Here is a 26,191-nt window from a genome sequence, read left to right on the forward strand (position 1 = left end):
CCAGCTCCTCAACAGCATGCTATGATGATAAATGATGATCAAATTGTAGCTGCTTTGATAGTGACGTTTGTTACAAAACATAACTGAGTTGTTACCTTCTTCATGGCTGTATGTGCCTCATTGGGTTTGGAGGGAATGTGAAACAATTTGTGGTAGAGCAGACTCACTTCTTCCGTGGAAAAATCCGCTCCACCAGACATGCCCAGGGATTGGTAAAGACCACAATCCTGTAGCAAACCACGAAAATGTAAATTTTGACTCACACATATGCAATGAAAACGAATGCATCTCTCACACAACAACAACACAACCTACCTTCTCCATGTTTTCACCACAGCGTGCTGATAAATTATACAAGATATTACTATGGTTACCGCAGTCCTCTGGACAACAGCTGGATCATCTTACCAAGCAACAAAAGTGACAGTGTATCTGTCAGAGTGAGACACAGAGGAGTGAAATGTGATACATGACCATGTAACACATTACACTTGTGTGAAACATGTTCTGTAACAGTCAAATTCTAGTGAAAGTTGGTGGATACCAGTCTATAACTTGTATAGTATGCTGCTTGTCAAATACAGTCTATATTACGATTAATCGTATAAAACACCCACTGGTGTGGGAACTTTTCAAGGCCTGTAACATCCTGCTGATTCTTTCATAATTTCTGAGGAAGTTTCCATGCAGAGGCATGATAGTATTTATAAGGAGAATAGAGAATGTAAATATAGTATATCTGAGACTTACTGCCTTATTCTTCTGTAATGCTTGGAAATGCGACCTCCTCTTGTGCTCCTCTATTTTTTGGGGTCCACCAGAGATCTATTTTGGGTCCCCTCTAACTTACGATGCACATGCGACTCCTGCGTTAAATGACAACATGAACCATTTGAAATATTTGTGAAACCTTTGTTTATTAGTGAAATAGAGAAGGAAAAGAGGAGTACCCGAGATTATGTGGTTTAAATCAGACATTGCACAGTGCTTAAATTTAACCTACACAGTGAACAAATTCTCTTTTGATAGTAAATAATAGTTAAAACAATATAAAAAAAATGAGTACATTAAAATACGTGGGAAAAATTTAAATAAAAATCCCTTGTGTAGTATAAATATTCAGTGCTACATATAACAATTTTTATAAAAACACAAAAATGCAGTATTTAACTTCAGTCAGTATGTAGAATCCACATATTGGAGGTTCATCTGGATATTGTTCCATTTAAAACATTGTTGTACAGTAACAGGAGGCTGGTGCAGAGGCTGCAGTGCGTGCTTGTGTGTGTGTGTGCATAAAAGTGAGCGTCCACTTGTATATGAGCAGTTCAAGCATCATGAAGGGTTGCCATGGATGATCTTGGGACACTTTTCCGGCTGTATACAGTAGTTGTTGTGTAAAACCAGACCAGCAGGACATTGGCAGCCTGGGACACAGGGCTTGAAGCAGTGGCTCTCTATCACCCCGAGTGGTACGTCAGCATTAAAGCAGGTCACAGGACACGGGGGGCCACACTCGTCAAACACAAAGCCCCTCTCCACTGGACAGCCCACAGCTGTGGAAGACAGGGGACAAAACAATGAGACACTGAGAACACTGTGAGCAGTATATATTTAAGGGTATGACTTATGTTGATCTTTACTGATGCCCAGTAGGAATCAGCAGGTGGTTAACAACAATAAGGGGACATGTTCACAAGGGGGGACTGTACATTTAGTTCTGTTTGAGATTGAATTGTTCTAGACTACTTGGTTGTAGCTTTTTAAAACATCTCGGTGTAGTTTAAAGTTAGAGGAGGTGGACTTAGGGGATTTTATTTTAACCAAATTTGAGACAGAGTCAGAGGCAGTTTTGAGATCTATGAATAAAAAAAGTATCTGTATCTTTTTGATTCACTGCCAGATGGTACATGTTTAAAGGCCCTGAAAACTTCTAATCAAGTCAGTTTTCATAATAACATGATAATATTTCTGACTAATTAAGCAACAATACAGCTTAGTTTTGAAAAAAATAAAATCACTGATCAATTATTTATTTGATCAGAGGCAATTTAAAAAAAATCACTCCCTATTTTGTACCCTACAGTGTATGCGCCACTTTTTTTTCAAGACCTTTGTGACCTATATGTTTTACTCACCACACAGCGATGCGCTCCTCCACTGCAGGATGGCTCCAGCCTCTCTGCACTGGCTGGCATAGGCCTCCAGTGCATCACACAGACACTCATCAGTATTGGCCCCACAAGCACAGAGGTCATATACACAAGCGCCGTACCACGGTTCGGGAGGGACGACGCGATGACAAGGTTTAAAGACGGCAGACTTCAGGACTTTACAGCGAGCGTTGGCCCCCTTCTTGGCCTGGTAGCCTGCATCCTTACAGGGATCGACATCCTCACCAGGACGACAGGATAAGAGGGAATGGCTTCCATTTGTGACCTTAAATGACAAACAATTATTTGATTTACATGCATTGAAACCTGTTTTTATATGGTAATTAACTGTGTGTCGTTAATTCAGCCTCTCTTGTTACTTCTGTGTATTTTTTTACCCTCCAGCTGTTGCCAAAGTCAGCCTCTGATAGGCTGAGTTGTCCACTGGGCATTCGGAGGTCATCCTGGTAGTAGTTGTTGAAGTTTCCACAAATACCACAGGTGTGGCCCTTATAGGATCCTGGCACACTCACTTCCAGGTGTGAACGAGGACTCCACAGCACCTTGAGGTGGACCGGTATATATATATAAGCGTGCTTCAAAATTGTCCAAACTGTAAAAACTTAAATAGGGAAAGAGGAATACTATACCTTCAGCCCAATGTTCGTGTTGAGTAAGATAGTGTTGGTTTGTCGCTCTAAATAGATGTACGGCTCTTTGAGGAATGGCAAAGTCACAACCTCATCATTCACCTGAAGAGCACAAAAATGGCTAAGTGGAGGAAAAACACAAAAATAATTGGAGAAAATCATTTGCAGTACTTTTACACACAAACCTTGACAACCCAGTCCTGGAGTAGCTGCACTGTGACATCTCCTAAAAACACAGTCACCTCTTTTGTCCAGGACACTCCTTTACGTCCACGATCATCATTTGTGGCATGAATACTGTAGAAATAAAGAGGAGTCGCTGAGCTTTATGTATTTACTTATTGACTTCACTTTTTTATTTTATTTTAAAATGGGTCCTTTATGAAAAAGTCTCATGAAATGACTTCAAACAACACAAATACAGAAATATTTGTATGTGAATCAATAAAATCTGATCCCATCAATCATGTTAGTAGCTTTCCCACCAACACAGAACTGTTAACGTTCTTGGTTTGCAAACCTAAATTTGAACCTTTACATATGTTACCACCAAAAAAAGAAAAAAAGAAGCTTCGAAACCTGAAAAGTAGCTTAGTAGACGCTGAAGCAAGAACTGTGAAGATGTCAGTGTATCTTATTTCTTTTTAGTCTACAAATAAAAACATTATACAGAGCATTTTTCTTGCACTTACTCATTGTCTCCTCAAAATCCATAATTTGCTCATGTAACTCAGTTGGACTGAAGTAAATATTTGTAGTAAGATACTTGCAGGTAAACAATACAAGATCATGTCTTTCCCTGACCAACCTTCACAATAAAAAAAAATCTGCTGCAGTGGTTACGCTATGGTTCTGTGTTTTTTCAACAAACTGGTGAAAATGTGTGCTGTTTTAAAACTAACCCAGTTGAAAAGAGTTTCAAGGCCTTTCAAATGGAACATACAGCCTTTAGGGGACTTGAGTTGGAGTTGTGAGCAGTTCAACCCAGGAGGATTTTTTTTCTCTTAGATTATTTTATTTGAAAGATTTTTAGAGGGAAAGTAGAGGTGATCTTAAAAGTATTTGATCAATATTCCAAGCAACAATTAGATAAGAAGAAAAAAAACATGTTCATTGCCAAATATAGCACTTGCTTGGGTAACCATGGTGACCCTCTCACCTGAAGTCTCCACCTTCACAGTCCTGTGCCAGAACGTACGTGCATGTTCCCTGGAAGTGCAGCATGCGGCCATCGAAGGTACGGTAATGAGGATCGCCAAAGGCAATGCACGTAGCTGGACGAGGAAGGCAATGAGGGCAACACAACCCTGGGACAACTGCTGGCATCTCATCCTGAGAGCAAACACACAAAAACACACGGACCGTGTTACACTGGCTGTTCAACTATGATGAACCCAGGAGACTCAGTGGAAGGTAAATAAATGTCTGCAGTGTCAAAATTAGCTCGGATCAAGCAGCAAGAGTGCCAAGACTGATATAAATGTCAGATGTTTACTGTTTCTCCACAGACTGAGGGGTTCAAACAGTGAGGCATCAGGGGAACATTTCAGAATATGAAGAAACGCTGAGAAATCGTGTGTGTGCTTGTTTGTTGTACTGACTGTTGTACAGGTGAGGGGAGGGCAGCGTTCACTGTGACAGTGTACATCTCCAGACACACACGTACAGCCGGTACACTCATCCACCTCCCACTGTTCATTGGAGTGATACACCGTCCCCTGGTACAAACACGACCTCCCTGAGTCTACAACACAGAGAGAATACACACATTAAATACTTGTTTGACATAACTTTAAGCAAAAGTACAGAGGTGCCTTTATTTGCTGGCTGGGATACCTTGACATTCATTGCAGCATTTTCCAGGAATCTTCACTTGTTTTTGGCCAACGAGACAAACTGCAGGTAAACACTCTTCAATGCTGCACTCAATAGAGCCCAACTAAGGATGCACACAGACAGAAGGGGTTACTTTAGTAGCCGTAGATGATCTGAAAACCTATTGACCATCTCATATCTAGTTTAGGAAATCTATGATTCAATATTAGATCTTACTATCAAGCCTTTAATTAAGTGTAATTTGAGGGGTTTTCTCAGCTTAGAGACATTACTAGAATCAAGTCCTCCCTATTTGAAGACCTTGAAAAGATATTCTGTGATTTAATTCATCCACTCTGGGTCATTTCCTGGTCTCTGTAACAAAATATCACCAGGCTGCCAGGCTGCTGCAATACTGAAATGTTTGAGGCCACATTACTTGGGAGTTGTTCCTTGCCAGATTCATACCCTTGTCTCATGCTAACAAACAATTAGCTGCAATGCTACTTGAGATTGGCAAACACTGCTTTTAGTGACTCTTTTTGAGTCTATTCCTTTGTGTTTATTGACACTCCTTTAGATAGAAACTATTTTACTTATGAAACTCCATTATGTTATCTTGGAAAGCAAATGTTTTAAAAAGATGACATACAAATAAATACTATTTTGTTACTTTCAATAAGAGTGTAATTATTTCTGTTCGACTCACATTACAGGTACATGTGACGCAATCATCATCGCTGTCTGTCCAGCTGGTGCCGTTGGTCACACGCCTGTTCTGACCCTCAATCACACAATCTGCAAGTTATCATAGTTAGGAATGTTTTAATACCAAAGAAATAAATCCTCCAGGCTTCATGATGATGGTATGATGTGACCATTTATGGTGTGAGATCTCACCTTTACAAACAGGACAGCATGAGTCTGGAGAGGTGAACTGTTCGTTATAAGGGCAAGTGACTGGGACACAGATTTGGGACAAGCAAGTCCACGTCAGGTCCTGTGTTGGAGACACAGGCACAGTGTCAATAGTTACATAGTGGATCAGGCAGCAGCAACTCAACAATAAGATCGATAGGAGCTTAAATAAAGTAAAGCTCACATTACTCTGTATTAGAGACAGATGATTGCACCATGATATTTTACCTTGGCACAAGACATTTTTGATTTGATATTTACTCTACCTGGCTAATTTATTTGTTCTACAATAACAATGTTTTTTTCCTCACAAGCTAGCATATAATGTACCAGAGATACATTCATACGGCTTTTAATCCTTAGCTCTGACTGAAATCAAACATCAATTAATGTTCTTAACAATATTCCTGACATGTCTGCCCATAAATAGTGTTGTTGCTGTTTTACCTTGCAATGGCAGGTAAAGCAGGGGTCATCTGTTGCCAACACCTCATTACCAATCAGCGCAGCGGTGCAGTTACTGAGAGGCTCTAAACACACACACACACACACACACACACACACAAATGTTATAGAGCTCAGCGACAGTGCAGAGACAAAACACACTGTGTGACAGCTAGTTTAGTACTGACGTGCACAGACGGGGCAGCAGGAGTCTGGTCCAGAGAAGATGTTGCTCTTAGGACAGTCGACCAGACTGGGACACTGCTTTCGGTAACACCTCAGGTGTTGTTCTCCGTCCGGCATCACCTGAGGTACACAGATTAGATTACAATGACAACTATTACTACTATTACAATGTCTATACTAGCGCTAAAAGGTATCATCCTTATCTGTTTGTATTGCGGCTGTTTCTACCTCTGTTCCTAACTACTTAACTAAATCTTATTCATCAATTAAACATAAACTGACAACAATTTTTACAATCTGTTAATCGTTGAATTAATCTATTAAACGAAAATGCAAACATTTTCAAAACAGCACAAACATATTTTATAAGTTGTGCTGTCCATCCCCCCCCCCCCATTTTCTATTGTTTTAAAACATATAATCAATATAACTATGAAGCTAACAGGTTAAATTAAATAAAAATCATAAATTATTACTGCATCACATCTACGTGTCTGGTTTACAGTATATGTATGTATAATACCTCACATGTGCAGATCTGGCAGGGGTCATCAGCTGGATGGAAACTGTCCCCCGGGCCGTACACTCTGCCCTCAAACACACAGTCTACCCAAAAATAACCATGATCATCAAACACCAAAAAAAAATCTTACATGGAACTTAGAGCTTTCAAATCTTTCATAACTGGGAGAGACTTCAGAGAAACAGTACTTTGTGACTTTGCTTACCGGCACACACCGGGCAGCACTCCCCCGGCACATCGATGAAGTTGATACACGGAGAGAGGCAGCGTACTTCAGAGCAGGTGGTCACTCCGTCAACACACATGCAGGTCATACAGGGAGTGGAGTCTGCGAACCAGCTGCTGCCCTCTGTGTGCTCCTCTCCTCCATACATACAACCTGAGAAGGAAAATGTAATCAATGGCAAACTCCTCATCCAGTGGATGTCATTTTGAAAGGTCTATTTACCTCTACAGCGAGGACAGCAGGCTCCTGGATCAGTCACCTGATGCATACAGGGCAGCTTTGTACACTGAGGAGATGCACACTGCACCTCACCTGCCTGCGAGATTAAGACGGTTTAGCACTTGAATATAAGGAAGGAAGCAAGTGTAGAGAGAGAAAAAAAATCGATTTTCAGACAATTTTACAAAGTCAGACCTGGCAGATGCAGGTGGAGCAGTGGTTTGAACTCATGGTCCATGTCTGCCCGTCACTGAACTCCTGTCCATCCAGCCTACACACTGAGACCAGAGACAGACAAGAGACAACGACAGAGAGCAGAAATGGAAGGATTTAAGAAGGTTTCCTGAATAAGTTTATCGAAGGGTCAAAAAGGCTCTTTTTTTTCATCTGTATCATTTTGTTTTTGTGACCAGGTGCTTGAATTTAACATTTTTAAAGCTGGATGGATTTGGAAACATTTACAACCCAAAAAGTCACAGAAACACCTTGAAAATAATCACTTCCTGTTTTGTTTTGAATATCACATAAAGTACTTTAAATATTACAACACATTTTTGAACAAAAATTAAACATGGATTAAATGTTAAATCACTATTTCATTTAATTTTAAAAGTACAAATTATGTACTCTTGGCATTTTTCAGTTTAACAGTGTAAAAATCAAGGCTTGAAAACAACGTGTATACTCTATTCTATTGCACATTAACTGTTGAACAAAACAATTTTCACATGTAAGAAGTGAATTAATATGGAGTTAGATCTTTCCACAGTCACTATTATCAATAAAAGAATAGGAGACCTATATTATTTGATGTCTGCTTTACTTTGAATGGAGCATATTCAGAAAAAATGGGCTGCAATATTTTCTCATGTTAAAAAATTGTGAGTTGCTTATTTGTTATTGAAGATTTTCTGGGTTAAATATATTACATATTGATCAAAACATAAAAGCTAATCATTTATGTAAACATTTCAAGAAGTACCTGTGCACCCAGGGCAGCACTGTCCTGGCTTGGCAACGGGTCGCGCGCAGGGTGTTGGTGGGCAGACGAGGGGCACGCAGGTAACGGTGCCTCTGACACAGGTGCAGCGCTGGCAAGGGTTGGATGAGGGTTTGAAAGTATGACTGTGAGAGTGCACGACACCCTCATACAGACAGGAGTCACAGACGGGGCAGCAGGTATCTGATGGGACGGGGTGTGAACACTGAACTGGACAAGGTCTCTTGTGACAGTTCACCACCTCATTCTGATCAGAGGATGAGACGAAGGAACAAAGTAGATGAAGAGAAAAGATGGAGGGATTTCATTAATATGTCAGATGATAGTTGTTTTTTTTATTTAATAAAAACTATCAGACTGACCAGACAGGAGCATGACGAGCAGGGATCAGAGGGCGATGTGAAGGTGGAACCGGACTGATAGTCTTTACCCTGATGGAAGCAAATCCCTGTGCAGACAGGGCAGCATTCCCCTGGAGGGGTCACAGGATGCCCACAGGCAACACTTGGACAGGATACACGTGCGCACACCACACCGCCATTCTATACACACAAAACAACACAAACAGTTGAGTTCCAAACTTTCCCTTCTAATAAAGTCATTTATAATCTTTCACAATTGAGGATGAATGAATGACAGAGTATAAAATCAAATCCTCATTTTAATGTACTCACAGAGCCAGGGTGGTGTCAAATGTGCTTGAAACATGTCTGTAAGAAGTTTTTAGTCTGCGCCTTGCAAGCGCTCATTGTTTCTTCACAAATATACTTCTGACATGCTTTGCTGTCACTTCATTATAGCTCTAAAGCGCTACCAGAAGTTCATGTTTTTCAAACATTTAGACACATATTTGCTGTGACTGTGGGTCTCTAATGGAATCCTTAGTAACTGATGTAAATCAAATTATAGCTGCCCTCCTCTGAGAAGAAGTAGCTACAAATTATCTAATGGCCAGATTTTTGATGGTGGAAAGACAGATTTTTATTGGACTGTTCCTTTGCTATAAAAACATCCACTCTATCACATTTTTTACTATTTTTTACTACTACTAATTTTAGATTTTTCTATTATCTCATATTTGCTCTGTACCACAACTCCAGCAGTAGTGAGTCACATTTACTGTGGATAGAAAATTAAAATCTGTATGTGATCATACCAGACAGGAGCAGAGCTGACAGCGGTCTGTCGTGTGTGGAAATCTTTCTCCATTGAAACAGCCTCGTCCGTTAAAGTTACATCCATCACACACTCCGCAAGCACAGCTGTCCAGAGCTGGGTGTGGGCATGACACTGCCGGGCATCTTTGCTGCACACACACCACCTCACCTGTCTACGAAAAAAAAAAAGGAAAAAAAAGACATCCAGTAGCTGTGAGGGTGCAGCAAGTCAGTGGTCTGACTAATGCAATTCTCCAACTCACTGTGCATGTGCAGTCCTGGCACCCTCGCTCTCCTCCTCGAAGGATCTGCCCGTCAACATAAGTCACACCTTGGAACTGACAACCTACACAGAGTGAAGCATCGGTTATTCAGTTACTCCACGTAACATCAGCTGTGATGTGTTGTAAGCTGGATACCGTCACAGATGGGGCAGCCACATGGGTTGGTGACCGGATGAGGACAGAGGGCTGCTGGACACGACTTCTTCACACAACGTACTGAGCCGCTCTGTAAGAAAAACAAGCATGATGTGTTGTCTGAAGAAATTAACCAGCAGGAATGTCTGTGTGTGTTGAAGCTACCTGGCAGATACACTCAGAGCACGGGTTCCCTGGATCAGGGATGGACTGTCCACTGATGAGGACTGCACTGTTGTATAAACAGCCTGACAAAACAAGACGGGTTCATTTTGTTATTCTATAATCATGGGAAAGATGAACTAAGATTTAGTATAGATTTTGACTGTACATACGTTCACATTCTCCACAGCATTTTCCGGGTGGTTTGTAAGGGTGGCTGCAGTCTCCATAACAGGGTATCTTGGTGCAGATGACGTCCCCTCCATAACAGTAACATAAACCACAGGGGTCGTTGTCATCACCAAACTCAGTGCCATCAGGATATTCTTTACCATGAAACATGCAGCCTGCAAGAAGAAAAAAAAACACTAATAGATTTTTGCACAAAAAAAAGGGAATGTTTCCCTTTTCGAATAAACACGGTTTACTCTGAGCTCAGTAACAGTAACTGGGATTGTCTCTGGAAAGTTGCACTGCTGTTAGGTTTTCTACTCACCATCACAGGACATACAGCACTGTCTCTGGACTGGGTGGTTACAGTTGGAGGACGGACAGCGTCTCCTCTCACACTGGACGGAGCCCTCACGACAAACACACACAGCACACGGGTCTGATGCGTCATCCCAAGTCTCCCCATTAGCTCGCTCTCGACCTTCATACAAGCAGCCTGCGACAGAGATATGGAGATCCTTAAGAATAAATGTGCAGTACAGATGAACATCTTCAGATAGAACATATGAACTTCTACCTTCGCAGGTGCGACAGCAGTCTTGTTTGATGGGGTGAGAACACGGAGCAAACGGGCAGGGCTTGTGCTGACAGTAAACGGTCCCATTGGTGCAGGAACATGATCGACAGCTGTCAGCAGGGTGGTAGAAACGCTCCGTGTGTCTGTAGGGCCTTTGTTCATACACACAGTTTGCTGGAGGATCTGGAGGAGCATAAATTAAATCAATAAAAGGCCTCCACTCCACAACTTCATAGTCCATGTTGTGACAGATAACGTGCCGTCATGAGCCAAGACACAAGGACAACACCAGATGTTGTCGAAAATTACGTCAAGCACAGTCGATAAGGAAGTAAAAATGTCAGAAGGTGAATCACTGAAGACAAACTGAAACAGATGCTTGAAAGATTTTTTTTTTTATCATGTTGTCTTATAATGATTTTTAAGTGGATTTATGGGTGTTTGTTCTGTGGAGTTCATCACTGAGCTTTGCAGTTTTTCTGTCTTGCACATCCTCACCAGGACACTGGGGGCAGCAGTCTCCCGGCAATACATTGGGGTTGGAGCATGGTAGTGGTGGGCACCTCCTCTTCAGACACTGTACATTCCCATTCTGCAGCACAACACAGATATGAATGAAAAACCTGCTTTCAGGAAGCCCACAGATGATCAACATAGTCAGACGAGTTATGCGTGATTGTTCTTACTATGCAGCTGCATGTCCTGCAGGTGTCAGTAGGATGGGGAAACTCCTGTCCATTGGGATATTTTTTCCCAGCATAGCTGCAGCCTGATTAATAGAGGAATATTGTGTGATTGTGAGATTTCAATTTGTTGATTTTTTTTTTGTTGTTGTTTCCCTGAGAGTGAACTTATACTTTCTCACCATTGCAGTTGTTTTGACAACATGTTCCAGGTTGAGGTGCATTACAGCGAGGATGGGGGCATTGTGCTTGGTGGCAGTCAACCCTTCCGCTCACACACCTACACTCCTCACACACACTCACAGGGTTGGGAAAAGCCTCTCCGTCCACAAATACACGGTTTTCAAAGGAGCAGTCTGGCAAAAAAAACACACAGGCTAATCTTACTGAGGAAAGACGTAAATAAATTGCTGAACAGGGTACTCCATGAACTACAGTCTGAGTTTGGGTACCTGGACATTTAGGGCAGCACTCTCCAGGTAGGGTGTCGAAGTTGGTGCAATTGAGTGGAGGACAACCTCGTCTCTCACATTCCACAGTGCCATGCTGAGGGGAAGGGGAAGTTGTGTCAGCAAGTGTGAAGGTGCAAAAGTGTTGCGCACTGGGTTTGTGAATAGAGACACACTCACCAGACAAGTGCAGATGTGGCAGGGCTGGTCGGGGGTTGTAAACCTCTGGCTGTTGCTATAGATTCGATGGTTATACGTGCAGCTTTCACATACTGCACAACAGGAGTCTATGAAAAGTCAAGCGATGATGTACTCAGGTTACACTCTCACCTGCACACAGACAAAGTCTCTTACTCACACACATACAGTCTTACCAGTAATCTTGGTGGGATGCAGACAATCGGTAGGAGGGCATTGTGTGTGTGTACATAAAGTTTCTCCATTCACACAGGTACAGCTGGAACAGGGACCCTCAGGGTGCCAGTTGGAGCCTTCTTGATATTCCACCCCCTCCAATACGCACACTACAAAGAGAAAGGAGGGTTTTTATACAGAATACTCACTGATGAGCTGCAGCTGCATGTGTGTGTTTGTGTGTGTAGTTACCTTTGCATATTGGACAACAAAGAAGTGGGTCTATGATCGGGTTGGAGCACTGGACAGGAGGGCATTTCTCCTCATGACAAATTACATTCCCACCCTAAAACAGAAAGATACAAATTCATATTCAATCTGTTTAAAACAGCACAAAGATCTGTGAAAATATTATGTGCATGCCCATCAGATGATCTGAGAAGAGTGGAATGATACTGTGCTCAAATTCAGAACACTTGAGACAGTTTTGACACTTGTAACAGATGCACATTTCTGCCTTGTTTTGTTCGAGAACCCATAAAATCAGTGGTTAGCTTCATCTTTTCATTTTTGAAATGATATTTTGGACAATATTTAATAATGTCCCGTGAGTGTACTGCTCTAACTTGCCTTACACCTGCACTGCAGGCAGGGTCCGCTCCCAGCAGGGATGAACACTTCTCCATCGGCATACGCCCTCCTGTCATACTCACACTCTGGGGGAACAAACACAAATTCTTGGTTGTTTTTGTCTGAGTTTGAACGGTAAAAATACAATAGAAATGTAGGACAGCATGCAGCAAACAAAACAAACTTTAAAAAAGCCTGAAGGAATTGTATGTTGTACACCAACCATTGCATGTGGGACAACACTCTCCTTTGCGCCTCACTGGATGTCTACAGTGTGGTTTGGGACATGATGCATCCATACGCTCACAAGATACTTCACCTGCCTAAGAGATGGAGACAAAAAGGTATTAAATTATCACAACTCGGCTGAAGGCTGGACAAAAGAGGGGAGAGTACCACATGAATTGTAGCTAAAAAAAATAGGTTTGTTTTTGAGAAACTAAACTACAAATTTGCAAATGAAACAAAACCAAAGAAGGTAGAAGCCAACAGAGACAGAAGGACTGGCTGACTGCCACCACCTTATGTAGTTGAGCTAGTCCAGGTGACAGTCCAACTCCGCCCACCTAAGGTCTGCTCAGAGGGTGATCACATCTGTGCTGTGTATCTGACAGCAGCATTTTAACAACTGTTGTCAGATACAAAGCTCACATATATGAACAACATTTCCATCTATAAAAATACGACCTAGTTTTCACACTTTAAAATGAGAGGACATTTATTCCTGAAAGTACAAACGATTGGTGTGCTTTGAAAGCCTGGGTCATGAAACTTTGTCAGCACATCATAAGTCTGTTCACATGAACATCACATAACTAGAAAAATTTGCCACACCACACTCACAGAGCAGCGGCAGTGGAGGCAGGGGTCTCTCCTGGAAGGGAACTTCTGTCCATTCACATACAATTGAGACTCATATTCACACTGCTCGCATCTATAGGTCACACAACATTAACATAAACCAAAATGTGTTAGAAAAATTATTACACATTTACCACCTCAACATTTCAAAAGAGATTTCAGTGATATGGAGTAATGTATACCGTGGGCAACAGTCTCCAGGGTGATGCACAGGGTTGTGGCAAGACACGCCAGGACAGCGAAGGGCTGAACATGCCACATTTCCATTCTAGGAGAGAAAGAACAGTACAGTACACATCAAAATGAAATGATTCTTATCTGATTAACACACATTAAACAAATATTTTACGACAACTGATCGACATACCACACATGTGCACTCCTGACAGCGGTCTCCAGTCGGGATCACAGCTCCATTAGGGAACTCACGTCCATTCACACCACAGCCTACAAGACACAAACATTGACCTTATTAGTCTCTTCAGTCTGCTAATCACACACACATGCTGCTGCAGAAAAGCAAATAAACCCACCTTGACAGACTGGACAGCAGGTGTTGGGTGGAGGAGCGGCAGGGTTTTTACATGGGGTGTTACACCGATCTCTCTCACAGCGAACATGACCCTCCTGTTGTGAGGAGAAAACAGTATCATTAGAGAGAAATGTGAGAGACTAGATAGGAACGTAAGCAGATAGTTGGTATGAAACCCACCACACAGTAGCAGACGTCACAAGGATTCTCTACCGGCCTCCACTTGGCTCTGTGATCATACCGGACACCAGAATGGGTGCAACCTGAAAACACATACTTCAGATTACTTTACTCTTCTCATGCTTCCAGGTGTTAAGTTGTTAGAAGTTCACCACACAATCACACAGAAAAGAAAGACAGTGGGTTAAGTTTTTATATTTTACTTCAGGCTACAGCCAACTGTTGTCTTGGGAGGGTTTTGTGGTTGTCATACATTGTCATTTATAACAGCAAGCAGTATTTATTGTAAGTATAGAGCATTGGTTTGCTACTCTAAAGTGCAAGATCTATCGTATATTTAGACATGTGGAAATGTGATGAGTGAAGGTCACAGTGACCTTTACCTTTGATCCTCAAATAGTTCATCTTTGGGACCAAGTTACCATTTATGCCAAATCTGAATAAATTCCCTTGAAGCGTTTTTTAGATGTCGTTTTCACAAGAATGAGACAGAAAACATAATGCTTTCGGCCTAGTCTGTTGCTGCCACAGCATAAAAACTGTCAGGTGACTTTAATTTCAAAAGGCTCTAGAAAGCCAATTTGAATTTTGTTCTATGTAATATTTTGAAAAGCCTGGATGCTCTAATCAACGTATAATATAAATACATATTTAAGAAAAAATAAGGTGCAGTTAATGGTTTGTTTTATATTCATTGCTATGTACAGTTTATTTTTTGAGTCCTTACCTCTGCAGCGCTGGCAGCAGTCTCCAGGCACAGTCTCTGTCAGTGTGCAGTCCAGTGAAGGACATAACAGGGGAGAGCACTGCTTCTTACCACCCTATTTCCGGTGACGATACACAAAGGTAAAAGAAAGAGGTGATCAGAAAAAAAAAAAGACTTGTTCAGACTCAATAACTATGTTTGGTTTTGATCATTATGACTTTAAATACTTACCTTACACGTACATGTCTGACAGTCATCCGAAGTGCTGTAGGACACATTGTGAACTGTTCCATCCAGCTCACACCCTGAAGACGAGACAACTCTTTAGTGCATTTACATATTTGAGCTTCTGAGTGTGTATTTGCATCCCTGAGTTTTTGGATGTACTCTGATATGTATGTAAGAGAAGAGGAGTGTGGAAATATTGCTGGTCTCGCCCTTTGCCCTCTCTGACTGTCTCCACGGGTTTTCTTCAGTTATTCTCTAAGCCACTGGGGCACATCTGGCTCCGCTCTCTTTCAAGTAAGCGTGGTTCTAATGTAATATACTATGCTTGCTTTCACACACATGTTTTATGGACTGTAACCATAACCAGAAGTGTTTGCAGACTTCCAGACGTTAAAGACTACCAAAGGCAGGTCATATAAGTCTATTAAGACAGAAAGAGATTTACTGCAGAAAGGACAGATTGAAGAAGACCGGACAGGATGGCGGTTTCCTGGAGGATTCCCTACAAAAGAGTTCAGAGGATAGCCCTAAGGATTGCTAGCAACTTCCTTCACTCTGTGGCTAACTAAATTATTTTGATGTAAAAAAAAATGTTTATTGTGTAGTACACACCAAATGCTGGTGAGTGAAGGCGCAGAATTTTTGTCATCAAAAGCATTTGCAGTGCTCATTAGATATAATATTTGCTTAGCTTGGACATTTCAGCAGATAATTACTTTAATGACAGCTCACCAAAGGACAGAGACAATATGTTTGTGTGTGAGAGAGGGCAATAATCACAGAGTGAGAGAGAGAGGCTAGTGAGACTGCCTACTGTGCCAGCAGCCAACAGGCATTTCCTCTATCAAGCCAAGCATGCATGAGATCAAAGTGTGTGGGAGTGGGAGCCTGCGAGTGTGTATCAACTGGGTGCGATTGGAGTCTTCTGGCCTACATGCAGAAGCAATTAAGGGAAAGACTGATGAAATGGCAGCGACAGTGACAGAGGGAATAGTCAATTGGGGTGAGAGAGGGAACAGCGGGCTGTTTGGGCGAATATATTTTACACTAATGGCAAAAATCTGCATGATAAGAAGGGCAGAACAAAGTTCACATAACTTTGTGGGAGTCTGGAGTGAACTTGTGAAGTGAGTAAAAAAGGGAGATGGGGAATCCTTAATGAGGCCAATCCAACATAAACTACACTCCCACATATTTGTTTCATTACACGATGACTAGTTTTACACGGTTACCTCAAGTAGAACAATTCAATGATGCACTTAAGAACTTACAGTACAATAAGGCAAATGGAGGTCAAACAAAATGCATAGGTAAAAACATAAAAATATCATGCTGATCCTTTGAATGCAACACAATATTGACAAAGCATCCAGTTATAAAGTTAATATCATTGTTGCCAACAGCATTTCGACAGTCATGAAAAGCATTATCCTTCATTTGAAGTTGTGTTTTGAAGTAAGACCAACATTCACTTGTTTTGTTTAAGCACTTTTGCTCTGAATACATGTTCCTCCTGCAAATGGAAACAAGGATGATAGTGAATCTAAATCTATAAAATTGCAAACAACAAACTGAAAGATGCAAAAATGCTCCACAGAGCTAGGGGGAACTGCAGTAGGGTAATAATTCTCTATCTTCTAACAACAAGCGACGCCTTTCATATTGTATATGCCTTTTAGTACACTGAGTTAACCAATACTTTATAGTGAGGAGATAAATCATAGTCCGTAGAGAGTTTATAAATGTAAATGTCATCATTCACAATGGATAGTCTTGGATAAGGCAAACTCTTTCCAAGCATACTAAACGACTTTAACATTTACATTGACGTTTTTTCTCAAATTGAATTCCAGTAGCAGTCATTTCAACAGTTATTCCTCTCATTTATCTTTCTCTGAGCTCACAGAGACTATGTTCAGTAGGTGTGATGGTTCATCCTCTTTCTCACTGCTGTTCGTTACTCCCTCTTTTTCCTGGCAGTCCAGTGTTCACCAGTCATGGCACATCACATGGTTTCCAGTAGCCGAATCACGCCACTCTATGAAACAGGAACCGCAATTGTTCATATGGCAGACAGCATCTGGGAAACCATGGCAATGGGCGTCATGGCAGAGGTCAGGGCAGGTGACAGGTGCCGAGCCAAGGGGACATCCGCTGAACCAATGGAGCTTGAAACAGAACCTACGGTGTTTCAGGGGAAAGTGGATCATATAGTAACTACGATTGAAATTACCAATTTGGAAATGATTCATCTTACTATTCAAGATAATGTCACATTAGCCTCCCAAAGACAGCTGGCATGTCTCAATTTCAGTTCTGACCGATACGATTTTAGTTTAAAAAACCTCCTGAGATTTGCCAAAATTTGATAGTTCAGTGTTTAAGTTTTTGGGAGAGGTACAGATGATGATAATGTGACAACAACAACTTGCTGCATTGATCTGCAAGTTTATGAGAAAACAATGGATTGAAAATTGACCACTAACTGCCAAGCAATCAGGTGTAATCCTGTCAATGTCTAGGATAAGGAAGCCAATTGTAATTCACCAACCATGCAACCTAATTCAATTGATGCCTCTCCCAAACAAATACAGATTGAGCTGTGTCACCACAGTGAGCAACAAACAAAAAACAGGGCTGGCTTTGCGAAGCTATTGTGCCTTTGTTCTAGTGATGTCTATACCTGTGATCTGGTGTGACTGGAAGCCATAAATTGCTCCAATTTTGAATAGCTGCAAGAAAAGTATCATCCATTTCTGGCTTATTTTGTCCCACCCAGTCCTGCTGTGGTTGGCCATTCAGAGCACTGCTTGTGTCCAGACCAAAAGTCATCCAGTCCTGTGTGTGCCAGTGTTGGGGCAGGGAGGTGACAACAGGGCAGGTGCGGGTGATGCGGGTTAAAGCTCGGTCACTGGATGTCATCAACTGTTGCTGTGTGTGGAAGTAGATTCGAAGGTAGTGTGGTCCATTGAAAAACCAATTGCAACTGTCTTTGTCGTAACCATCTGTTCGAAAGCCAAATGCATCGAACCCACCTCGATCCAAGCCAAGCGGATCAAACCCATAAATGCTGTAGTTTTTGTTGCTGAAGAGCTCGGACATTATCTTGTTTCTGTGTGTCTTTTTGTCCATCCTTTTGTTCTCAAGCACCCCGTCCCTATGCATGCCAAACCAGGTTACATTAGAATGGTTGAATCCATAGCGGTTAAAACCAGACACGTCATATCCATCCTTATCAATGAAGTCCAGGTTAAAGCCATCTTTGCCGTATCCCCACCTGTCCCAACCGCTCTGGTCATAGCCGTCAGGATCATATCCATCCTGGTCAAAACCTCTGCTGTTAAAGCCCTCAGTGGCAAAACTATTGTAGGGTGTGTTGTGCCACTGATATTTTGGACTTCCTTGAGGGTGTGCTTGAAAAGATGTCACGTTACAAGGTGCACCAATGGTTATAGGCACATAAACAATACATGTCTGCTGCTGAGAAGAAATTACATCATCGGGGGTAACATCAAAAGGCTTCATCTTCACATGTCTCAAAGTAGCAGGGTAGAGGACGTCACTCTGAGCATTGTCATTACTGGGAGTTTGTCTTTTGGATGTAAGCTGATGTTTCTCTTGCCACTGGTCCCACAGCTTGTCCATGAACGCCATGTGTGACAGGTATAAAGGGTCGTAAGCAGCCAGCGGAGAAGCCATGTGACCCCCTACCCAAAGCCTAAAGAGCCCAGAGAAGGTTTGCAAAGACTGGGAGAACACTTGGAAGTCTGCCTGGTTTATAGTCCTCTGCAGGGTCACTGCATCTGGCAGCCACACCTAAAGGGAGCAGCAGAAATCAATTAGACAAATCTGGTCAGCAATACAGCTCAAATCATTCAAAGAAAATGTCCCACGTGGTGTCAATAAAAGCTGTCTGACAAACCGAGGAGTTGAAACTTCGTCTGAGACAAGGGATCCAGTGAAAATGGGATGTTGAGCCCTGGAAAGGGTGATGAGGGATGCAGCCTGAGTCTGGCTCACTGTCTCCTCCAAACAATCCAGCCTGCCAGGCAGCTGAAGACTTCATTGACCCAGAGTCCACTGTCCACTCAAAGTATGGAATTGTCAGTTTGCATGATGACACTGATTGTAGGTCATGCTCCACCAACTGCAGGAAGTAGCGGTGCCAAGGGAGGAAGAAGGTGTGATCACCAGCCTGGGGGGCGAACTCAGCTCTTAGTAGCGCAAAGCCGTTCCACAAAGCTAAATCCACAGGCAAACACAGACAGACAAAAGTAAACCCATCGGAATAATGATTATAAAACACAACTATCCTTTTTTTTTTTTTAATCAAAAAAGACTTCAATTCAGAGCCTTACCTGGCCTGGCGTAGAGTTTTCTGACAGCCCGTTGGTATAACTGCCTCTCTCTCAGCGTGAGATCTCTAATCTCTTTACGCTGTGTCAGGTGTTTGCACACACAGTCAACTTTACCACTTTGTGTGCATGTGCAGTCTTTACAGCTTTGCCCGTTTCTTCCCCTGTATTTCCAGCGTTTGCGTTGAAAGAAGCATCCACAGCCTCCACCGCATTTCACGTCAGAGCACTTGAGTCCAGGCGAGAAGCTCACCACTTGTGCCTCTCCAGCTTGGTCCTTCACCAAGGCTTGACACTGTGTTCGAGTGAGGTAATCACAGCTAAAAGTAAAATCCGAATCCTTGCGGCAGTCTATCCCTTTGGCGCTCCCTTTCAGATCATCCGTCTCAGTACGGTTGAAGTCTGTATTGCTGTACCACATTTCATTCTCCAAATTAAGCTTTTCATTTCCAGAGAGACTCCCGTTCACAGTGGAAATGTTGTATTCATACTGAATGTAATGCAGCGGGCTGGTGGGACCCTGCTTTGGTTTGCGGAAGCAACATGCTCCTAACATGCACCGGTCCTTACAGGCATTAAGGGAGGGGAAATTGTTGCTGCTGTTTCCAGTGCAGTAGAAGAAGTCCTCACAGAGGCCAGAGGAAGGATTAAAGGCCCAGCGGTGGTGAAATGACCGCAATCCTTCACAGTTGTTCTCTGGTTTGGGCACCCAACATGCCTAGAAGTGGGGAAGGGGTGACACAGGGCCTCTTACCCAGCCTTAAACCCCACTGCAATGCTCATAAAGCCAGAATTGACAAAAGGACTAAATTAAAGCAAAGCACTACTATTGGGCTCACCCAATGGAGCAGGCCAAGCAATGCTCATAAAGCCAGAATTGACAAAAGGACTAAATTAAAGCAAAGCACTACTATTGGGCTCACCCAATGGAGCAGGCCAAGCAATGCTCTACAGCTAAATCACAATCAAATAACAAGCAATCAAATGAGTGATCTAAAATCAAGAGCAGTTACATTAAAGGAATAGTCTGACATTTTGAGAAATACACTCATTCATTATTTTTGATATGAAGCATCAGCCAATAGATGTACAATTTAGCATTGCATAGTCCAATTTACAGATTGAGATTAGGTTTTGCGAATATAATATACACCAAAATGCTGAACTGTTCCTTTATCATCCACTACTGTGGTAGCACAGACACATATATAAATGGCAAAATAGAGACAAATACAAATGACTGACAAGAAAATGCTATTAATACTATAGTATTAGAAGCTATAACAACACTACAGTAGCACAACACTTAACAGAGGGAGGTTTTGAACCTTGCTTTTTTCATTTGTGATTGTGACCCACCTCAAGCATTTGAAAAGTTCTGGAGACCTGCCGGGTAACCAAACATATAATAAACACATACTCAAAACTGAACTAAAGAAACACCTCAGTAGACGCAACTGGGAATGCACACAAAGACAAACACCTTAACATAACAAGTCTGTATCCACGCTAGTGTCTCAGCACAGCTTTTAGACACAGGTGTGCTCTCAGCTAAATGCAAATTAGTGATATGTAACAAAATCAACATGTTAACTTGCAGTTGCAGTTTTAACATGATGTTTAGCGTGTTCACAGTTGTTGTTCTGCATGCTTACAGGGTAACATTTGCTGATTAGGAGAATCACTGCATAAAGGTTAAATATGAAACAAAAAGGTAAGGAATCACCTACATTTTCTTCTGCAGATCATGAATCCCTTTACAAAAATTAATCCATCAAATAGTTCTGTCAGTCTGGACCATAGTAGCCAGCTGACCGAAATCCCAAGAGCCACTGACGCTAGCGTGGCTAAAAAGGCCTTTAATTGATAAATACATTTTCACAGCATGGACCACAAAGGTGGGGACATTCTGTAACACTGCATGAATCTACTCTACTCCACTACTCCAGTCTGGTTCAAAAATACCTGTCTCTGCTGTCTGTGACACAATGGTCCCTTGGTGTTGTTGGGGCAGGAGCAGTGAAACCCAGCGGGGTCAGAGGTCAAGACAAAACATGTGCCTCCATTTTGACAGGGGCTAGACAGACAAGGGTCTGGGGGAAGGACAGCCATCTGCAAACTATCTACTCAACACCAGTTGAATGTATGTTAATGTTAAGTTGCTGCTGAGATTATGGAAAAATAAGATAAAGACAGATTTTTGTATGCGAGCGACGAAGAAAAAGATAGAACATAACAAATGAAAAATAAAAAACTGAGAAAATCAAAAGTGGAGTCACCTTCAGTTTTGATGTTAGGTTGACATGTGACCTTTCCAGATGTGCACGAACACACAGTGTTGAGGTCAATCCGCCAGTGCTGACCATCCTCCACTTCACGTCCCTCCCACATGCATCGCTGCTTCACACACTCACATCCCTCCAGGTATTTTACACGTGACTGAAGGTCTACATTCTGTTATAAAACCAAAATAATACACATATTTCCCATGATGTTTCATGAAAAGTCATATTTCATATAAGTTATCTAAGTGCAATCATTACCTGAGTTTTGACCATGTCCAGCATAGAAGCTAGCTCCTCCAGCCTCTTTTCCAGCTTCCTCAGCCTGTCATCTTTCTGTGCCTGAGAAACAGACTTTACCCCTTGAGGAGACCCTGGAGGCCCTAGTACCGTCCCTCTCTGTAGCTGATCACTCTGGATGTCCTGGGGATGATGCTTGGTTTGGTCCTGTGGCCTGTGGTTTGTTTGAAGTTTACTAGGTGAAGCATCCTGTGCGTCTGTGTACTGAGACGGCGGCAGGGCATCTAGAAGAGGAAACAATTTGGTGGGAGAAAAGCGAAGCAAGAGATTCCTGAATCATTTTTGAATGAATGAAGGAACAACTCCGGAGCCTAAACAAACATCCTGGAAAACACTGTCAAAATTAAGACCCACAGTGAGGAATAACAAACAAGCTGTTTGGGGGACTTTCTGCCTGAGGACAAACAAATTCTGATGCAACCACGGAGGTCCCACAACTGAGTTTTAACTCACTGTGAAAATGACAGGAGTCTTACTGTTAGGGTTTTTAGAGTTGCTAAATACAGTTTTTGCATTGATTTACAAGTTTAATAAGCTGTTCATCATTGGCAGAAATTCTTGTCACGTATCCCAGAATTTTAAATGTAATAAATCTTTGGGGTCAATAATCGGAATAAAGAATGAAGAAAAAGGAAAACAAAGAGGGGAATGACACGCAGTCTCTGTCGTACTGTAAATTCTCTCCACAAGGCAACCCCAGAGCATGTAATCATAAACAGATATATACAATATATGTAAATGTGCAGACAAGCATTCATACATATACAGTGTCCAAAAAAATATAAACTCAATTACAGCTCTCAGGCACCAAAAACCTTGTGGTTAGGTTAAGGAAAACGTGGATTGAGTTAAATGTGACACAGTTGCGATTTGACAAGGGTTAGGCACCAAAACATTTGGTTACGGTTTGGGAAAAGTTGATGGTTTAGGTTAAAATAAGTAACTTTATGTAAGTAACTTTACATATGTATGTAACTTTACATATGTAAGTAACTTACCTAACGTAACGTACACTACACGTACACTATGTTATGTGAGTAACTTACGTTGCGTAAACGAAATACATGTTGAGTTTTGCGTTCTTATGGGTTTTCTCCCGGCTGAAAGTTTTGTGTTTGTTCAATCTAACAAACCCCAATCTGCTCCCCATAACTTTATCTAACTATTTGTACTTCATCACATCCTTGTTGGACGCTGGTCATGTGTGTACTTTTCGCGCCTCCATGTGGCAAAACATGACACCGATACTGTATCCTCTAGTGGACTGATGGGAGCATTACACGCTCTTATACATTTCTTTCCATTCAGCTTTAATGAGGATAAGCTTTCTTTACCTGTAACATTGTAACAGATCCATGGGCGCCTTAAATATGCTTTCAGTGAAATTTCAGCCGTCTTCAAATATCCCTGCAATGAAAGTAACATTTCATTTATTTTGTGAATATGTATATAATAAACTTCACATGGCTTTAATTATTGCTTTCAGGAGTAGGCAGACATTCTGTTTCATTAGTAAAATCAAAGCTGGCCCCAAAAAACTATTACAAAAAACTGTCAAAAGTAAATCAAACGGTAAAGGTGATTACATGTGTATACACATGTATGCAGTAAGACTCACACTGAATTTGCTGTCTTTATTTCCTGGTGTGCTGGCAAGAGTGATGACAACCTCTTGAGGCAATTCCAGGTGGATCCTGTTCTCACTTTTTATTGGTATAACAGCAGCTTCTTGACAGTCTACAAAAAATGTCAGTCTGTCAGGCTCCAGGCTCACAGCCAGCTGAACCCATTCCTCTCTGGAGAAGGGGTTTCCCATAGGATAGTGAAAGCTGGCGAGGGTCCGAGGTCTTCCTCCAGCCCGGTAGTCCAAACGCAGAGTGTTATTGAGGGTGGAGGAGATGATCTGAAGAATGGGCGAGGATGCAGAGGAGAGGGAAAAGACAGTCGCACTGGATCCTGGCCCCTGGTGTCCCACTAAATGCACCCCCATGCTACCCTGAAGGTTGGAGTACAGGAAGTGGGAATATTCTCTAGGGAGGGTCAGGTAGGGTGCTCTGGGACGTATCTTATATACCACGCTGCTTGGACTCTGCAGTCTGGCCACACCACTTATTTGTTGGGACATGTTTAGGGCTGCCAGAAGGTCAATCACTGGGAACGACATAAGACAGAGAATCAGACATGGGACATACACATTTGTACAACCTAATAAGGTCAGGAGGATGATACTGTGGTTTCTGGGTTATGCAAGTCTGTGCGAGAATGAAACATAATGAAGCCATTCATCAGTTGATCACACATGGCTGCCTCAGTGACCTGAAACCAACAGGCCAGCATGATACAGTGCGTCTGATCTGTCCCTAATGCAATGTAATATCTGCACTCTTTTAACTGGAGGTAGATCTTCATTGTTTAAAGCTGAAACTGAAAGTTACAATGGAGGTTTGTTTGATTTATGGAGTATAATTATAACCAGTAAGTGGTGTAAAGACATGTATGCACAAGTTAAGTGGAAGGCCCATTTATTTTCCACTTTAACAGTAGCCTATTAAAACTCAGTGGGAGGTATTGAAGATCTTTTGCCATATTGAAATACAGATATGGAATAAAAACGAATTAGACGCAAACGATAATAAAGTCATGAATCAAACAATCAGTCACAGATTTCACCGAAGCACACTTCCGTAATCTCACCACTCTCTTGATTTGGACTAGATTGTGCGTGCACAGGCAGCGCAAAGACCCAGAGCAAATGAATCTCCAGCAGCACGACCGTCCTCAGTTTGCCGCTCTCCATTATCCAGAAGCAAAAAAAAAGAAAAGAAAAGAAAAATTGGAAAGCGTGGATTAAAATCCAAGCACTTTACACAAAAAGCATGGTATTCTCTGTCCTTTTAACCCGATCTGCTGCCATGGACCAATGGACGGTACGTTCAAGATTTCCCTGCTCCTCCGCGAGCAGACCTCTCCAAAGACCGCGCAGGGGAAACATGAAACATCTGGATGCAGGCAGGGCGTCACTTCTCTGCAGTCGCACACATACATTCCCCCCTTGGGGCCATATAATTACACCACACTTTGACTCCATGATCACAAAGGAGAATATCTGTGAGAGTGTGATGATTAATTAAAAAATATTTACAGCCCTTGTCCCGCATTTTTGATGAGAGAGAAAGAAGCGCAAATAAAAAGTTCAGGTGTGCAGTGCGTGTGAGGTCATAGGCTCTTGTCTCTGCTGCATTCAGTTTCCACAGGGATATCTGTGAGTGTAGTCTTTTCTTCCCCTATTTTCCCTCTGTTTTTTTTGTCAGGAAAAAAAACCTCTTCACCAAGCACTGTTTAGTGGTGTTGATTCCCAAAGACCCCCGTTTTGGTAATCAGCTAAAACCTGGTCTGGAGACTGGAAGGGAGCCATGCTGAAGCAAGCAGCCATAAATACGTGTGTGTTGAGAGAGTGCATGCGGGGGAGAGAGAGAGGGCGGGGGTAAACACAAGTAGTCATGTTTCACTGCATTGGAAACAGTCCAAGTGTGCATCCCACTGTGCTCAATCCCCCCCACCTCTGTCTCCAGGACTCTTGGCTTTACCCTCATGTTGTTGTCCTGCTCATTTCTGCTGTTGATATTTCAGAGAGTTTCTCAGCGCATCCTCATAACCACAGCACAGAAACACATGTCACTGTGTGTCTTCATGAAGTATTTGGGTGGGATGAGAGGACACCCAGGTGCTTCCTATAATGGATGTAGCAGACAGTCCCTCATCAGTCTGGTGCCAGATTGTTTTCCATACAACATAATATCTGTTGAACAGGATGCATGCTACACACTTAAACCCGATGTGATCTGCGATTTCCTCACCCTCAGTCCACATACACAACAAAACCTCATCTGTGACTCATGCCAGTTAGTCTGTAATAATCACAATTAAAAGTTTTCCCCACAGGATTTTCTCTCCTCGCTTTGCTGGTTGTTCAACATACACCCAGTCCCTCTGGGTGGTAGAGCACGTCCA

The 26,191-nt window shown here is 42.1% G+C and overlaps 1 protein-coding gene across 1 annotated transcript; it reads right to left on the reverse strand.

Moving 5' to 3' along the window:
* Positions 1–891: 891 nt before the first annotated feature.
* On the reverse strand, positions 892–25,122 carry kcp (kielin cysteine rich BMP regulator). Its single transcript, XM_069163492.1, has 46 exons — positions 24,875–25,122; positions 23,799–24,331; positions 23,515–23,587; positions 22,142–22,404; positions 21,878–22,052; positions 15,247–15,320; positions 15,037–15,130; positions 14,310–14,392; positions 14,131–14,224; positions 13,965–14,044; positions 13,780–13,865; positions 13,580–13,670; positions 12,960–13,059; positions 12,737–12,822; positions 12,359–12,452; positions 12,127–12,276; positions 11,933–12,039; positions 11,756–11,849; positions 11,486–11,659; positions 11,307–11,389; positions 11,119–11,212; positions 10,621–10,803; positions 10,369–10,539; positions 10,046–10,219; positions 9,876–9,958; positions 9,711–9,801; positions 9,555–9,637; positions 9,291–9,464; positions 8,497–8,676; positions 8,117–8,381; positions 7,330–7,412; positions 7,138–7,231; positions 6,895–7,068; positions 6,690–6,772; positions 6,169–6,286; positions 5,984–6,066; positions 5,519–5,618; positions 5,328–5,416; positions 4,640–4,742; positions 4,405–4,547; positions 3,963–4,135; positions 2,989–3,100; positions 2,804–2,905; positions 2,552–2,716; positions 2,139–2,439; positions 892–1,556 (listed from the first exon to the last, which is right to left on the reverse strand). The coding sequence occupies exons 1-46, from the start codon at positions 24,975–24,977 to the stop codon at positions 1,336–1,338; spliced, it is 6,279 nt and encodes a 2,092-aa protein (XP_069019593.1). The 5' UTR covers positions 24,978–25,122; the 3' UTR covers positions 892–1,335.
* Positions 25,123–26,191: the final 1,069 nt, after the last annotated feature.

The sequence above is a fragment of the Embiotoca jacksoni genome, unplaced genomic scaffold (assembly GCF_022577435.1).
Source record: "Embiotoca jacksoni isolate LCO1_2020_lvr unplaced genomic scaffold, fEmbJac1.0.p SCAF_3, whole genome shotgun sequence".
Lineage (NCBI taxonomy): Eukaryota > Metazoa > Chordata > Actinopteri > Embiotocidae > Embiotoca > Embiotoca jacksoni.

Bases quoted from the DNA above. Each gene is read 5' to 3' on its own strand.
- kcp (XM_069163492.1), bottom strand. From the start codon at position 24,977: ATGGAGAGCGGCAAACTGAGGACGGTCGTGCTGCTGGAGATTCATTTG. The intron at 13,060-13,579 runs GTGAGTGTGGTG...TCCATCTCTTAG, and splicing joins GCCTCCACTGCCGCTGCTCT to GCAGGTGAAGTATCTTGTGA. The intron at 7,232-7,329 runs GTCTGACTTTGT...TTAATCTCGCAG, and splicing joins GCTCCACCTGCATCTGCCAG to GCAGGTGAGGTGCAGTGTGC.